We start from the raw sequence: 17442 nt of genomic DNA, 5'->3' as shown, positions 1-17442 counted from the left end.
AATAATTAATAGCCAAATCTTTAGTATAATTAATAACAGCACTTTTTCTATAAGTTTTGATCATAATTTTTCAAAATGCTCTGTTACTGGGACAATCAGAACAAAAATGTGATACCAACGTAGCAATTTTCTAAAGGGCTATGATTATTGTATAATTAAGTATACCAATTATATCATTAATTGGTTCAAATTCTGTTTTCTTGAATTTAACTAACTTTTTTTCTTCCTTTTCTTTAGGTTCTAGAACTGAAGATGAAACAGATTCTAAATCTCAGGTATGTTACGTTCCATTTTTTTTTTATCAGTCAGTACTATTGAGTATTTTTTGTTGTTAAAAGAAAAGCAGCAAAATTGAAGCAGATGTGTAGCAGTTCAATCTATAAGAAAAGAAAAAAATTACTGAATTCACCGCCATGAACCATTACATGGAAAGTAAAATTATTTGTGAGATATGTAAATTTATTGCGCATAAATTTTGAGAAATTAAATAGATATTGAAATTCAACAATATTTTTCTATTTTTAAAAATCTGTTTGAACTCAAAAATCATAGTTTGGTATACTTAAATATATTAAAAAAATATTAAAGCCGAGTCTATATTTAAAAATGTAATAAAGATTAATTTGCAAAAAAAAAAAAAAAAAACGCTGTTTATTATTTAGACAAATAATTTTAGGAAAATAGCAATTTCTTGTAAACATTTAAAATAGTTATGTAATTAACCAAATTAATATTTAATGTTTTCGAATATTAATTTGAAGTCATCCAGACTTTTCTCAACACAAATCCTTATAAAAATTTATTGAAAATTTTAACTTCTTATTTAATTTTTTTTATCTCGCTAAAATCTGAGTTTTAAATTGGTCAAAATTTTATATAAACAAGTGGGTCACTATTGATTATTTATTATTTAGTTTATTCATCCATTGTCATTGCTTTCTATTTAAAACATTTTAATTATTTGAAATTATGCACTTCATTATTCTTTTGACAACTTTTACTTCATATTTACTTTTTTAAGAAAATCGAAAAGAAATAATTTAAAAAAAAAAAATAGTTATCAATCAAGTGACACTTTTCATTTCAGTTATAAAATTGAATTTATTCTTTCAACAAAAACTGCCAATTAATGATACAGGTTTCTAACATTATGTGGCAGGTTTATTAAAGTTAGCTAAATAATCGAACAATCTTTAGAATTTGAATAATATTAACTAGATAGCTTTATTTTACCCCCAACAATTTTTCCCCCAAAAAACTTAAGAGTGTTTGCTACAAAAATTATTATTTTAATGTAAAATCTTTTATCAAACTTTTTGTTCACCTTAAATATTTTAGTGAGTGTCTATTCCTTTATTCTTGTTTTCTCTTTTATATTTCTATTATTCTATTTCACCTCTTTCCTAATTTATTTTTTATATCTTTCTGTCTTTCATTTTGTGTCTAAGCACTCTGATAACAGTGAAAAAGATGGGGTGAGTATGCTCTGCCTTAAAAATTATAAAATCAAATTTTTTTTTTTTTTTCATTTAGTGCAATTTGGATGATATTTGTTCCACAAATAATAATTCACTTATATTGAATAGTTTACTAGAATTATCTTTAACTGTCTTTCTCTGTCTAAATTTTTTAGTGATTTAAAATTATTTTTCCAGTTTCCATATTCTGATAAAAAAAAATACTAATAATCACTTGGGTTGCATAAGCAAGCATTGAGCTCAGAATTTTAACTCAATGCACTAATATTTTATCGATCCAATTAACTGTGATAAATTTATTTCAGTATATTGCTTAATTGATAATGATAGTAAAACAGTAATCCTCAAAACAAAACAAAAAAAACTACATATTTTGATTGTAAACTACAACTACTACTTTATTACAAATGTAGTTCACCACTAGACTATATCACAATTGATAATAAACTCATTGTCTTTATAACTGATAATCTTTAAGAAGGAATTTTTTTTCTTTAGTTCATAAATAAATGAATGTAAATAAATTTTTTCGATAAAATTTAAATGAAAACCTCTAAATGACCATTTGAGTTTTAACAATTGGTCTTAGTTTTATTTAAATGGATTGTTTTTAGTTTTTAAATTTTAAAAAACTATGCATTTTTTTCGAAAATAATTGAAAAGTTATTCATAATTCCTCAAAAGTATTGAAATGGTTTTATTTCTACCATCATATTTATTACGTAGATATTATCATATCTACCTTTTTTATTTATACCTATTATTCATTCTCTAGTAATACTATTTTATTCCCAATGACAAACTTTGTTTTATATTAATCTTTATCATACCACATTAACTGAGGTATATCTGGTAAAATTTATGATTTTCATGTATTATTTTTTAATTGTTTCTCATTATTATTTTTTCTTATCTTTAGTCCTCCACCATAAACAAGAATGCTGTAAAAAGGGCAAGTAGTGCTCCTCCTGTAAGAAGAGGTGTTTTTACTTCAGCTAAATCCTTACCGAATTCAACAAGTAAGATCATTTATACTGCATTGATATTTAGCCTGCATTAAAATAAATATAAATAAGATAATTTTTTTGTACAATGTGTATTTTTTTTAATTAGAGTTAATGTTACAAATAATCTTTTACGGGTGTCAACAATTAAAATTGTAAATAAAAACAGCATTTTCAATCCCTTGATAAAAAAAAATAGTTGATTTGAATCAGCTTTCAGAACTGCAGATAACAGCAAAAACTGCTTTTGATATCATTTAAAAAAGAGCTAACATGCTAAGCTCCTGATCCCCCTCTCCCATGTATTTTATAATATTTAGAAGTGAGTAAACCTTATAATATAATTAGAAAAAAGACAATTACTGATATGCATAATAAAATTAAACATTTTAATTGTAATTAATTTGTCCTAAAAAACTACTTAACGTGGCACACTCTAACAAATTGCGCTATAGATAGCTGGTTAGTTAGGCAATAGAAAACTCTTTTGCATTTCAAAAAATACGGTATTTTGGTATGGTGATATAGTTAGTGGACAAATAAGATAACAGGATGGACAAATAAATAATGAGAATCAGTAATGAGGAAAATTACAAAATTTCGTTGCATATTTTTAACTCTTCTGGCTTAAAATCAATCAGGAGTCGAGAATTTTTATTTTTTATTTGTTTAAAATATTGGAAGAAATTTTGAGAATTTTAATTATTGAGAAAGACATGTCAATATCCTTGCGTAAGCAACATCCATTTCCCCCCCCCCAAATAAAGTTTTTGCTGGTTAGGTTCAGGCTTTTGAGATTTAGTGGAAGAGTTATTATGGTCCTTAGACTGATAAGTCTAGAGACACTAGATTTTAATAGTAAAAACCCAAATAATTGGTTAATTTGTCATGTCTAAGAGATTTTGAGGACTGTTTAAAGATATAGTTTCTTTCTAAAGTAATAAAATTATTTTAATTTTCTATTAACTGATTTGATACAAGATGGACATATAAACGGTTAATTAGTTTTATTCTTTCTATTACAAGTGAGTCTATTGTTTACCTAATTATATAAACTTAATTGTGCATAAACTTAGTTTTCTAATGTCTGTGCACATGATTTAGTCTAATAATAATTTGATAACTTTAAATTTAGAGATGCACAACCTGTGGCCTGGGAGCCAAAGGCTATTCTGAATGGTCAACCTGTGCTCCCAAAATTGCTTTTAAAAGTATATGCAACTTGCTATTTTTGAAATAACTTCAGTATACTGTGCAAAAGTTTTAAATTTTTTGACAATTAAAATTTTTTTAAAGAAAAATTTCTTTAATTGAAACTTATTGAAAGCAAATGTATTTTAAAGATTGAGTTTACATGTTAAGGATGTAAGTAATTTATTTGTAGTAAAAAAAATTTTTTTTGCCTCATAGAAAGTTGAAAGCTTGTAGTTTATTTTTATTAAGGAAAACAAAAGAGTATTAATTTTAAAATGTTTTTTTTTAATTCAAAATTTTATGCAAATTGCCGTTTATTTTGAAGACAAATTAATATCTTACTTCTAGCAAAAAGGAATAATTAAGTAATTATTGGGAGAGGAATATTAAGTCACATATGGAGACTAAATTCATTGCGGTCCTCAAAAGCAAATTAAATTATTTCTATGGTATTTTCAAAAGAGGTAGTGTAACCTATCTAAAATATTCAGTACTTATCCAAATTACTCATCTTAATTGATTTGGCTTGATTTAACTGAAGGAGGAGATGATCATTGTCAAGAACTTATTTTAAAATTACTATTGGTTTTAAACTCTGAAGTTATTAAGTGTGGATCTTTGAAATAAAGAAGATAAATTATTCTATTTGAGTTTAGGATGCATAGTTGTATATTTGTTATTTAGATCTTCCAATGCAATTTGAAATTTTTTTTCTTCTAATATTACTGAACCATTTCTGCTTTTTGTTAATTATATAAGCTTATTTTCTTGCATTGCATATTAATATGACTTATTGCAATTTATTTCTTGCTGAATAATGCATAACACTCAATGATGCTAAATGTTAAAAACTAAGTGAAAAAACATGTTAAATTACATTTTGCAAATACTCGAACTTTTAAGTTTAAGCCTTTTTAAGTTTTAACCTTTAATTCATTAAGAGGTTTTATTATGATGGTCTTTTATATAAAAGAAAGCTAATTTTCTCAAATAAGTTAACATGTTTTTCCATTAAGCCTTTCAATTGTTTTACCTTATGAAAGAATTAATTATTGTTCATTTTATGATGCATTTAACTGGAAACATTCTTTCTTAGCTTTATGTGTATTAATGCTTTTGCACTAAAATTGGCAGAAAAAATGGTACACCAAATAGTCATGCAGACGCATGATAGATTAAGCTTGTACTCTTGGCATAGATTTTCGTCTTAATCAGACATTGTTGACAAATACAAGATCTTTAACCCATTTTAAGAATTCTGGAATATTATGATTCCTTGTTTTAAAACACCTTTCAAATGATCTCATTGAGATATTCAAAAGATAATGATTATAATGGTAATGTGCCAAAATTAACATTTGGTATTGAACTTTCAACAATTCCCCATCAAATTAAATTTTTATTATGAAATCTAGACTTACTAAATCCTACTGCATTAAATATGAACAAAAAATTAAAAGTCTAATGCATAAGAAGATCTTGATCTTATTTCTTGAACATCTCCTAAACCATTAAATTGTGATAGTATGCTTATTTCTCTTTGAGAACAGCAATCACATAAGCTAATTGTTCATTATACTTATCAGTATAATATCCAATATATTAAACCATTACTTTGTACCATTTTTTCTGGTACTCAATTACAATGTTGCATTTTGTGATGTGAAAAATATCTTTTGCTTTTCTCAAGCCCCCAAAAGGAAGCCAAGTATGAAGAGTACATCAAAACCTATGTCTTCAGGTAGCTTACCCATAGCTTAAATCATTTCTCTTGCTTGTGCACCTTTTTCTGTGTATCATTGTTGTTTGTGTGTCTTTATTTTATACTTGCACTATCTGCTTTTATTAGTTCATGAGCATGCTTCAGTTTCTTTAAGGCCTAGTAGAAAATTTTTTGCACTAGATTTTTCATTACCCTTTCCTTGCATAGTCTCTTAAATTAACAAAATTTACTTTAGACAATTCGAGAAACCTATTAAATAAATAATCTTTACCTTATCAGACTCTAAATATAGTTGCCAACTACTAATAATAACATTATTAGCCAAACGGGATATTCCAACAAAAGGATAAAAAATTTATAATTCTTTGAAATAAAATAGCTTTTTATTCAACAGGGAAATGAATGAATAATATAATACAGTTCAGAACCCGTTATCTGGAAATCAGAAAACCAAAAAACCGGAACAAAATTCAATAAATTTTCTCGCCATTTTTAAAAATAAAAAAAATTTCCTCGTAAGATTTTAAGATTTTTCTTTTTTTAAAGATGTTTACCTTACCATCATTTTGGAAATAATCATTAGTGTATTACTTCATCGTTTTTTCTTATTTTTAAGATTTTTTCCAAATTTTTTTTTTTTTAAGTTGGGTTTATCAATTAAAAAACGTCTTTTTGTAGCTATTCAGAAAACCGGAAAAATCAGTTATCCGGAATAGCGATGGTCCCTACCGTTCCGGATAATCAGTTCCCTACTGTATAATAAAATAAGCGTTATGAACAATCATAAATTAAATAGATTGCTATTACGCCTAGAATGGCATACCTCATAAACATGTCGTTATAATAATAGCTTTTTCAAAACCACAAGGAAAATAAATACCTTTTTTAAACTAATGACTTGAAATTCCATTAAAATACAGCTATATAAAAAGTTTCTTAAAAAAAGTATGTTTATAACCAGTTCATCTATTTTATTTATTGTTGATATTATTGTTATTAAATTGTTGATAATAATGTTTAAAATAATTCACGATAATTGGTCACTATTGTTGGCTTAATTTTTCTGTGTTCAAGTGTTAAAAGCTAATTAGGTGCAAGAAAAATTGTTGCAAAATATTTATTGAAAGTTTATAAAATAAATAAAAAAATCTCTCCACTTGAAAAAAAACCTCTTCTCCCAATTAAAAAAAATCATCAAATCCGTCATTTATATCTAAATAAATAAAGACAAATATAGTAGATAGGATGATGGAAGAGCAAGCTCTTTACGAGCTTGAGTTTTATTGGTTAGTTTTAAGTGAGTACTTTCACAATTAACTAATTATAAAAAAAATTTCTGTTAAACTATTTTAATAATTATGTTTATTATTTTTATTTAATTGTTTTAATCTTTTTCAAAGTATCAGTAAACATTGAAGAAATTATTTGGCTGGTCTCAATCCATATTGAAATTGATTTTTAGTTTTCTTTTCAAGGAAATTATTCATGAGGAGGGTAAATTTATATATAAAAAAGCCTTTTTAACAAAATTTAAAAGCAAGTAATAAGGTTTTACCCCATGGGAGTTGTAGGCAATGAATCTATTTTATAAAGAAAACTTCAACTAGCATTATGCAATATCCCTGAAATAGTAGTAAAAATTGAAATCACTTATGTGCTTCCTAATTGGCTTTAAATGGGTTTTAAATGTTAAAACATTGCTTTCTAAAAATGGTTCCTACTGCACGCTTTTTCAATGTGCTACAGTGGTTCATGTTTTCAAAAACTGCGTCCACCTTCCTTTACAACCAATGCATACCTTTGTTGGCTCACAGAACATCAAATAATTTTATTTGAATTAAAAATTAATCTCATTTCATTCTTCAAAACTCAGAAAATTCTGGATTACTTAATACAAAAGGAATGAAGACTTTGTATTCGATAAACGAAATGAGGCCTATTATCAGGATTTCTGGTAAATAATTATTGATTGATTTGTTTTTCTAATATATTTCTTTCTTTTGCACTTTATATCTCTTTATGTGTTGGAATTTAGTTTTCTTTTCACTAGGTAATGTGGTTTCTCACATCAAAATTTCTTTTTTCTTTTTATTATTATTTTTATTACAATTTGAGAGTTTTGTAAATAGTTTGGATAGGATTTTAGTAAATGGATGCATGTTATTTTTTTCTTCATATTTTTATTTTTTGCTCACAAAATTTTTGGTGGAAGTGCAAGTTATTATTATTTACTAAAAAAATTTTATATCTGGCATGAGTTGTGATAATTAAATCAAAATGCATTCTGTTTTATATCATGTTTGTATTTTTTTTAAATTGATGCCTAATAAAATTTAAATTTTTTTATTTCATTGATAATTATCAGTAATAAATCAATACAATAGTGGTTTTAAATAGAAGATAAATAATTTTGTGAAGATTAGTTTTGAGTATAACAAACATAAAAATTTTGATATTTATTACAACCTTCTGAGTTAAAAATAAGATCTATGTTATGTTAAGACTTAAAAAGTTAAAAATTACAAATGTCTCTAAAATTTAAAGCAAATATAGTTGTCAGTTCCACAATTTTTAATACGCTGTTGATGTTGATTCCTACTTTGGAAAATAGTTTCAGGCAAAATTTAACTATGATGCATTCCAAACTTTTCAGTTGCTATTTAAATATTATATTTTAAGAAGTATAACTTGCATTTTAATTTTTTCATCCGTCTCCTTTTTTACTTTTTTCCCATTAATAGATTAAAAGTTTTCCACCTGATTTTTAAGTATAGATCTTATTAATTTAGTGAATGTATAGTGATACACACTGATAATCAAAAAATAAAAAAGGGTAAGAGGAAGAAACTTAATTTAATTTTTTGACATCAATGTTTTTTTTCTTTCCGTAAATACTGTTTTGAAATAAAAAAATAACTCAAATTGTCCTTATTTTAAAGGAAAAAAGACCACATTTATTTTTCTACAAAATTTTCTCCAATATTAGGGCATTTGTTGTATTGTATAACAAGTTTTTACAATAGTAAACTAGCTGGATAGTTCAAAAAGTTAGAAATGATATTCAGAGTTGCATATTATGCTTCCTAGACTCTGAAAAAAATTTGAACGGTGTAAATGAAGGAATATTTTTTTTTATTTTTTAAATACTTTGAAAACTGATACAAAAGCATTTTAAATGTATTTATAGGTAGTGGTGCTGGAGGTGCTGATGAAGAAATGTTTATAAAATCATTTGAAGATGTTCCAAGAATATCGGTAATGTATTATCATTTAGCTATTTATTCATGTTTGCTTTTGTTTATAATCTTTTGTTTTTAATTTGTTTTTCAATTTTATGAATTGACTTACCTTAATCTAGGCTTATTTACTTGTGTTTGCTCTACCTTTAAATCACAATAATTCCAATTTCTTTATTCATTCTTTGTTTAAAAAATTTTTTTACTGACCAGTTACTAATATATTTATTAAAAATAAATTAATATCAGTAATAATATATTGTATTACTACCAATAATAATAGGTTAAAACATAAATCTGAACTTAGTAACAGAGTAGTATGTTATAGATTGGTATTGATACTTTGTTTTGTTAGTATAAATATGCATATACAGTACAGAACCCGTTATCCGGAAATCAGAAAACTGGAAAACCAAAAAACCGGAACGAAATTCGATGAATTTTCTCGCCATTTTTTAAAAAAAAAAATTTTTTTTTCCTCATAAGATTTTACGATTTTTCTTTCTTTTCTTAAAGATGTTTACCTTACCATCATTTTGGAAATAATCATTAGTGTATTACTTCATCGTTTTTTCTAATTTTTAAGATTATTTCCAATTTTTTTTTTTTTTAGTTGGGTTTAACAATAAAAAAAACAGCTTTTTGTAGCGATTCAGAAAACCGGAAAAATCAGTAATCCGGAATAGCGATGGTCCCGACCGTTCCGGATAATCGGTTCCATACTGTACTATGTTTTGATAGTATCAGCGCTATTAATGCTTTTTTTCTGATTCTTTACTAAAAATAGATACTTTCATTTTATACTTTGTCACTTAATATATTAATGCAAGGTGAAACTTGAAAATGCTTATTGTCATGCTTTATCTAAAGCATTAATGCTGCTAGTCTGCTACCGCTTTCTCATGCATGGTCCAAACTTGACAATCACTCAGATTTAGGCCAGAATCTCCTGACTTTTCATTATTTTTGACGCTTCTGGATTTAACACAGAAATCTCTTAATTTTTATGTTAAAAAAACCTGCTAAAATTGATTTAGTATATATGTTTGTGTGCATATATGTATATATAAAAGATCCTCATTTAACTTTAAAAAAAAAAAAAAAAAACATTAAGAGAGCAAAAGAGACAGAACATTCATCTCTCAACTTAAGAAAAATACAAAAGAAAAGCATAAAAGAGAATGATGTGTTATGCAAGAGGGTATTTAATGTTTTTACTAAGACACACACAGTTACATTCTCAATCAAATGATAATTTGGAAAGCTTATTGACTGTTAAATTAGAAATGAGGGCTCCTTGTATTGAGCAAAATTTCAGTGATGTATTTTTAAGAAAAGTGAAAAATTCTCTTAAAGAATGAAGAATTTTTGATAATTTTAAATCCATTTCTTTGTATTCTTTAGAGTTATTTTATTATTAGTATTAACTATATTTATATATCAAGAATTAAATGTTTTAGCAATATATATTATTTTAAAAATCAATGATAAGTATAACATAATGATTAATTTAATTTGTATCAACATATTTATATTCATTTTTTTTTTAAATTTCCATTTGCAACACTTTGTGGTGGCTTTGGAAAATATCTCCTACTTTTTATTTTGGTAAGGTTACCAAGTCTGGTAATTAGTTTTTGTTGCCTAATTTGTTTGTTTGAAAACCTTCAATTTATATTTTTTATTTTGAAATGTTACATGTTATAGTATGTTTTTTGTTTTACAAGTTTTAAAAAATCAATAAAAAAATTAATTTAAAATATTCTCGAATCACAATGGCAAAACTGTTGAAAGAATGAAACTAATAACAAACTACACGCCATTAAAACTTACATACAGCCTTATAAACAGTTAACATCAGTCGAAGACTTGAAGTGCTTTTAAACCGCTTGCGTATTGACCATACATGAATAACTCATAAACACCTTTTTCTAAACGAACCAGAACCAGAATGCACAAATTGTAACGAACCTTTAACTGTTATACATATTTTGATCGAATGCAGTAAATTTAAAAACCAGAGATTGCGTCATTTTGGTACCTTCCATCCATCATTGTTTTCACTAATTGGAGATGATCCTCACTCTAACATTTTCTCGTACCTTAAGGATATTGGCATTTATACATCTATCTAGTTTTTAAACCAAAACAGAATGTGAACCTAGCTGTAAAATATCTACCTAGTTGGAGGCGCGACAAGTTTAAAGAGAACTGTTAATCTCTTCTTTTATTTTACTGTTTATTTCTTCTTCCAGATATACTCTGCTAAAGAATTGGAATCAGAATTGAGTAAAATCAAAGATGTTCTAGGTGACTCTAGTAATGACTGGGAGAAAAGAGTAGAAATGGTAATTGGCCTCTATTTGACGCATCATCTTATTTTCATTTGTTGGTTTGATTTGTGTGATTATTCCTCCCACTAATTATGCCATTAAATTTGTATTAGTCTATTCTATTCTTGATGTGCTATTATATAAAATTTTCTGAAATTTATTTCTGTTACTTTTGTTATTGTTGTGATGTACAGTGCAGATGTATTTTATAGAGTTAACAAATTAAGAAATGTTAATTAGTGTAAATTAGAGTGGATACCCTCACACGTGGGTCTTTTTAGCAATTAATGTGCTGATCAGTTGGCAAAAGAAGGTACTTCCCTCCCAGCCTCTCCAAGCACTACCCTCACTTACTCTGAATTGTTTTCTATCCGCAAATCTAAAGTTAATAAAGCTTGGCTTGTTCTATCAGATCACTATTTGTATCCCCACAAGCGTCCTGGAGGAGCCTTTTACTTTTAGGGTACACGTGCCGACCAAACCACTACCTGTAGACTTGTCAGTGTGCATACTAAGAGCCTCACTTTCAGTGGACAAATTAAACTTTTTCCATCTTGTAAAAAGTGCAACTCCAGCGAGACTAGTACTCACCATCTACTTGATTGCTTGGCTTTCACCATGGAAGAGGTTCTTTAGAGACCTCTCCTTTTCCTCGATTTTTTGAAGACTCACGACCTCATGGATCTGGTATAGCTCCGCTATCTCAGCTGGGATTGGAAACAACAACAACAAATTAAGACCTCATATAAAACAAAATCATTAAACAAGGAATCTAAGTAAAATACTTAAATTTTTTAAAATTCATTTTGTGTTTCATTGTTTTCTTTATTTTCATTGTATGTTTTAGAGACATTTGATATAAGTATTTAAGTTTTTTAAAAATCAACATCTAAAAATAGGGGAGAAAAATTTTTTTATTTTTGTTTTAGCATTATGTGTAATTATTTATTTTTATTATACAGTCTAGACGATTCAGAAGCGTTATTGTAGCTGGTGGTCAAACTTATGATGAGTTTTATCCCTATTTAAGACTTCTTGAACACCCTTTCCAAACTAGTGTGAAGGACCTAAGATCTCAGGTTGTCAGAGAAGCATGTATTTCCATAGCGTAAGTTACTTATAAAGATTAATTATATTATTATGTTACAATTTATGATCTTCTTTCACAGTTTCGTTAATGTAAAATGTGAATCATAAAGTAAGAAACTTAATGTAATCAAAAACAATTTCTATAAGGAATTTAAAAATGAAAAAAATGAATTTAATTTATTTTTAAGCATCTAATATGAAAATACCAATAATTATAATCATAAATTAGGTGTTTGTGATTAATTTATTTGACAATTTAATTTGCTAATAAATTTATCATTTATTAAAGAGTAATTTTTGAAATTTAGAATACTGTATATCTCATGTAATTGCTATTTTGAATTATTAAATTACCTCTCTTATTTTAACTACTACTTTTACTAGTTTTTAAATTTTTTTAACTAGATAGCAAATGGTTAAATGTTCCTTAAAAACTAAGACATTAATTCCAAGTCTGTGATACACTGTCAATAAAGTATTGAATATAATGGAAAATACTGGTTTGAATCATTGTTCTTATTTTATATATGACTAATGATAAACAACATATTTTAATACATGTTATATTTATTCATTCATGATTTTTGCTGAATTATTTGCTTATAATTCTGATTTCTTCTCCTAGTAGCTAGTTTTTTCTTTCTTTCTAGTCTTTGTTTATATTGTTTTATAATTCTGCTTCTTAACTTCTTTAAATTGAGAGCCTCGAATCAATCTTCTTACTGAGGGACAAATTTCATACAAATGCACTAAGCACATCTTTATGTTAATTTTCTGTTCTGAAAAGCACCCTGGACTAGTTAAAATATTACTTTTGTTCTTTGAAATGTGTTTTCCATGAAATTCTATCTACTAAATTTGTTTATTGAATGCAAAAAGGACTTATTAAAAAAATTATTTGTTCTTAATTGCATTGAGAATAATTTTCATGGGAATAATATTTTTAAAAATATGTTCATTTTTATTACAAGTTGTGTATTTTATAAAATGAAAATTTTGAATTTTGCATTTATTTTACAGTGGGAATATGAGTGATCTAGTGTTAGATTTTGAATATTTTTTATATAATATTAATTTTATGCTATAATAATAGTAATTTTACAGTCAGTTCTGTGACGTTTCATTTGGATATTGCTTTTAAAATTCAAGTCAAACTTAAATGCGAAATTGAACATCAATCATTAACATTACATTTTTATATCTTAATTGCATCTTTGTTTCTTTTAGATTTCTATCTCAGCAGATAGGCTCTAAATTGGATCATTTTTCTGAAGCTCTCTTGCCATCTTTAATTAATTTAATTCCTAATAGTGCCAAGATAATGTCCACAGCTGGAATAGTTGCCATACGTTTTATCATTAGGGTTAGTAATGCAGTGTTCGTCTTTTTTTTTATCATTAGTTGTATTATTCTCTCTGTAATCCTCTAATAATTTTAAAAATGCTAACTATATTATAGTCATTAGGGTTTGTAACTCTCTTTTAAATTTTGAGTAATTTTTTATCATTCTAATACGTGTTTTCATATTTTTCAGTATACTCATGTTAGCCGTTTAATACCCATCATAACTTCTCATCTTCAATCAAAATCAAAAGATATTAGAAAGTAAGTATCGTTGTTTTTAATATTTGTAAATTATTATTAAAACAATATTCTCTAATGCCTAATATGTATTTTTATTTCTTTTTAAAAATTGCTTCACCCATTAAGCTTTATTTAATTAAATTTATGCTATCTGTCATTAGTGAAGAAAAGACACATTACTATAAAGACTTAAGAAATCTGTTTTAGAATCAATATATAGTGGAACTCCGGTTTTTCATTCTTTTTTATATAAACCAGTTAAGTCCTTATCTGCTGATGGAAATTGTCCTTACCAAAACTGTTAAAATATCTTGGATTTTACAATACTGCTTTTAAGAAAATCTCGCTTTTTATGTTTTTTTAATAGACCAAAAAATTTTTTTTTAGTACAAAGCGCACATAAACTTCTCAGAGTTTTTTTCTTTTACGTGAGACTTTATGGCATTCTTTCTATTATTCAATTTTATTGTCCTTTTGTCTGGGAAAAGAGATTTCTTATCTGATGCAAAATCATCAGAAGAACCGCGTGGTGCACAAAGCAAAAGGCCTTAAGTAAAGAAAATATTAGAGCTTGAACTGTAAAATTTGAAAGAGGATTTTTTTTCCAGTTACCTTTAAATTTTCGAATAATCCGATCCTGAGGGCCGGGATAGCCTGGTTGGTAGGGCACTGAGCCCATGTCCAAGAGGTCATAGGTTCGATCCTCGCGGACTGAAGACTACCTGTGTAGTAAAAGGTGACTGGTGCACGTTAAATCTGTGGGTACTGATCCATGAGTTTCCTTCTCTTTTGGATTGGTTCAAAATTACAAGGCTAGGGAGTTGAACATTAGTAGTCGTAAACCCAAAAATTGTTCAACGACGTATACAAAATAATAGTTAATATTGTAAGAGTCTTGTCTTGTGTATTTTTTACCTTTATTTTATGTTTTTCTGCTTTGTGCATTTTTTAGGGCTGGTCTGGAAGAATTATTATCACAGAGCAAAAGCAAGTAAACAAAACTACAGTAGAACCCCTAAATTGGGGTTCTACTGTAGTTCTGTTTATTTGCTTTTGCCCTGTGTTATTCCTTACTCTGAAATATTTAAAATGCAAGTGTTATAAATATGTGACACTTGTGTTATTTTTTATAGTGTATTTGAAGTGAAGTATTTTATTTTGAATAAATTTCCTGAAGCATTTAAAATATTTATGTAAAGTAAGCTAAAGTAGACTGATATATTTATAAAGTTTGACCATATAAATTGCAATAACATAAGAACTAATAAGCAAGTTTAAAAATTTTGCTAATAAATTTGCTACTTCTTATCATTCACACAAAAACAAATTGTTTTTTTACACACTAAACTTAAAATCTGCAGCAATCTCAACATAAGTTGTAGCTTAATAATTTTTCGACTGATTTAAAAACTTATTGCTTACAAACAAATAGTTGAACTTTAAAGTTTCTCATTCCATCTTGTTCAGTACATCATTTTCTAGAATCCTATCAAGCTTGAAGTGAAATAAAATGGTTGATCACCGGAAATTGTGATTATTTTTAGTTATCATTAGTATTTTTTATTTAACTCAATGTCTATTTTTCTGGAATTTTTAACCATGTTATGTAATGATTTAGATAAGATAAACAAATTTAATTTATTAATAATATTTATAAATTTAATTAATAATATAAGTAGTTTAATTAATAATGTCAGTTGTTTATTTTTATATACGTTCAGTTAATTAAATTACATTCTAATTTTATTTTACAGAACTTGTTTTGAGTTTTTGGATCAATTACTAGTGACCTGGCCTACTCACCCCATGGAAAGACATGTTCAAACCCTTGCCGATGCAATTCGTAGAGGAATCAGTGATGCAGATCCTGAAGCTCGAGCATTTTCTCGAAAGTATGCAATTTGTTTTAATATTGAAAGTTTTATATTGGAGTGAATACAGATTTTATAATTATTTTATTTTTCTAAACCTAAATGGGATTCTTTTCTTTTACCTACATTAATTTTAACTAAATAAATGTCTTCTCGTATATTGAAAGTTTTCTGAATATGAATATAAGTTATTTAATCTTGTAAAAAAAAATTTTAATGACATTTTTCCAGTTTTTAATTAAGTTATTTGTTTTTTCTTCTATTATTATTTATTTTGCATTATAAAGTTTCTTAACATAAAGGGATTTTTCAATAACTTTGAACTATAAATATATATTACCTTTTTTTCTCTCTTTTATTGATATTGCTGTTTTGGTTTTCGACCCGTTAATACCCAGGCTATCATGTAATATGGTTAAAAAAAATTCAAAAATTAAAAGTTAATTGTTTAGTTAAACACGTCAATTAGATTTTTTTTTATTAGTTATCACTTTAACCCTAGACAGCTAAATATTCATCTAATAGACTACAGACTCCTTCAAATTTTGTGAGTTCAAGATGTTTCGTTGTGCTCACAGTACCTTTAAACCTAGTCAAATGTGTTTTCCAAAGGTGATAATCACAGCTGTACACTTGTTGCCTTTTGAGATTTGTTGTTATCACCTAACAGTGAAATATTTAGTTCCATCAAAATAAACATTGAAGATATTTTAAGTATTGAAAAACTCATAGAAGACACAACTAAATGTGCAACGAACAAGCACAGAATTAGTACATTTGTCGATCTACGAAATGCTAAATGACAAAATATATATGCCACTAGTGCAACAATGCTGTTTGGGAAACGTGCACTTTTCATATCTGCCAAGAGTGTAAATGATAATTTTTACCATATTTTTATTTCTTATTGAAATATTATTACGCTTTTTTAAATTATGATAATTTTTTAGAAATAAAAAAAAGGAAATATAAAAATATACTCTTATTGAAGTAAGAAAAGTTAGGTACTAAAAACCCTATATCAATGGAGAATAGGTACTAATTCTTTTATTGTAACCATAAAAAATCACAATATTGCTTAATTTTAGTAATAGTGACTAATTGATGCAAAATAAAAAAAGAAAAAAATAATTATGTACTAAAACACTAAATTAATAGGAAAAAGGTAGTTTTTAAAAGAACTGTAAAAAAATCCCTACACTATTGTTGACATTTATGATGCTTAATTAATTTTAAAAATAACTATGGATTTTTAAAATAGTAGTTTTTTTTTTACTATGTTAAAAAAAAGGCTTTATCCCAAGAAGCAAAATTAAATGAGAAATGATACTAATTTGTTTAAGAAGAGTGTAAATAATTATCAAACTATTATACTCTGCTGATGTTCTATTAGTTTTGGATAATTTCTTTTTAATAATTTCTTTAAATCTTTTTCTAAATTAAATAATTAAATATCAGTCACTATATTGAAATGGGGGGTTCAATGCTGACATTCTAATAAAAGTTAAAATTACATTGCTTCCATGTCTACTGACCAGCTAATGAGACAGCCTTCTATGGAACAGCTAATGGGACTGTTGTTGTTCTCATCCCCGTGACCAGCAGAGCTAGATTAGGCCCATGAGCTCGTTCACTCTAAGAAAGTCTAGCACCAACAGGGGAGTTTGAACCAGGTCCTGCCTGGTAAGTCCCAGACAAGATAAAATGTGGTCAGGGGAGGTCTGGGCAGCAGAACACTTTTGCTAATGGGACTTAATGCATTTGTCATTTTTTTACACTCTAATACACCCAGACACATCCCTGAACTATAGAGCTTTCACTCTCTTTATTAATGCATTATGGTATGAAGGTCGCTGTTATAACGGTTGTATTAAGAAGCATAGGCTGTTTTTTTTTGTATTTTGTTTAAAAAGCAAAAGCCACAGTATGT

At 26.7% G+C, this 17442-nt stretch overlaps 1 protein-coding gene across 44 annotated transcripts in view; it reads left to right on the top strand.

The window, feature by feature from the left end:
• The window catches only part of chb (CLIP-associating protein), a 146244-nt gene that overhangs the window by 92199 nt on the left and 36603 nt on the right, over window positions 1–17442 (top strand). For 11 of the 44 annotated variants that reach the window (XM_087164308.1, XM_087164301.1, XM_087164299.1 and 8 more), the window contains 9 exons: window positions 238–275; window positions 2398–2497; window positions 5367–5417; window positions 8587–8654; window positions 10891–10983; window positions 11931–12076; window positions 13285–13420; window positions 13592–13662; window positions 15396–15533. In XM_087164308.1, coding sequence (XP_087020434.1) covers window positions 238–275; window positions 2398–2497; window positions 5367–5417; window positions 8587–8654; window positions 10891–10983; window positions 11931–12076; window positions 13285–13420; window positions 13592–13662; window positions 15396–15533 — 841 coding nt within the window. Of the gene's footprint in view, window positions 1–237; window positions 276–1448; window positions 1476–2397; window positions 2498–5366; window positions 5418–7272; window positions 7354–8586; window positions 8655–10890; window positions 10984–11930; window positions 12077–13284; window positions 13421–13591; window positions 13663–15395; window positions 15534–17442 lie in introns of all 44 variants that reach the window. The other 33 variants (XM_087164286.1, XM_087164287.1, XM_087164269.1 and 30 more) reach the window with 7 other exon arrangements.

Source organism: Parasteatoda tepidariorum, chromosome 5, assembly GCF_982258835.1.
Source record: "Parasteatoda tepidariorum strain Cologne lab strain chromosome 5, Ptep-v5.0, whole genome shotgun sequence".
NCBI lineage: Eukaryota > Metazoa > Arthropoda > Arachnida > Araneae > Theridiidae > Parasteatoda > Parasteatoda tepidariorum.
Note: the sequence above shows the minus strand (reverse complement) of the source record. Positions and strands in the feature narration are given on the sequence as shown.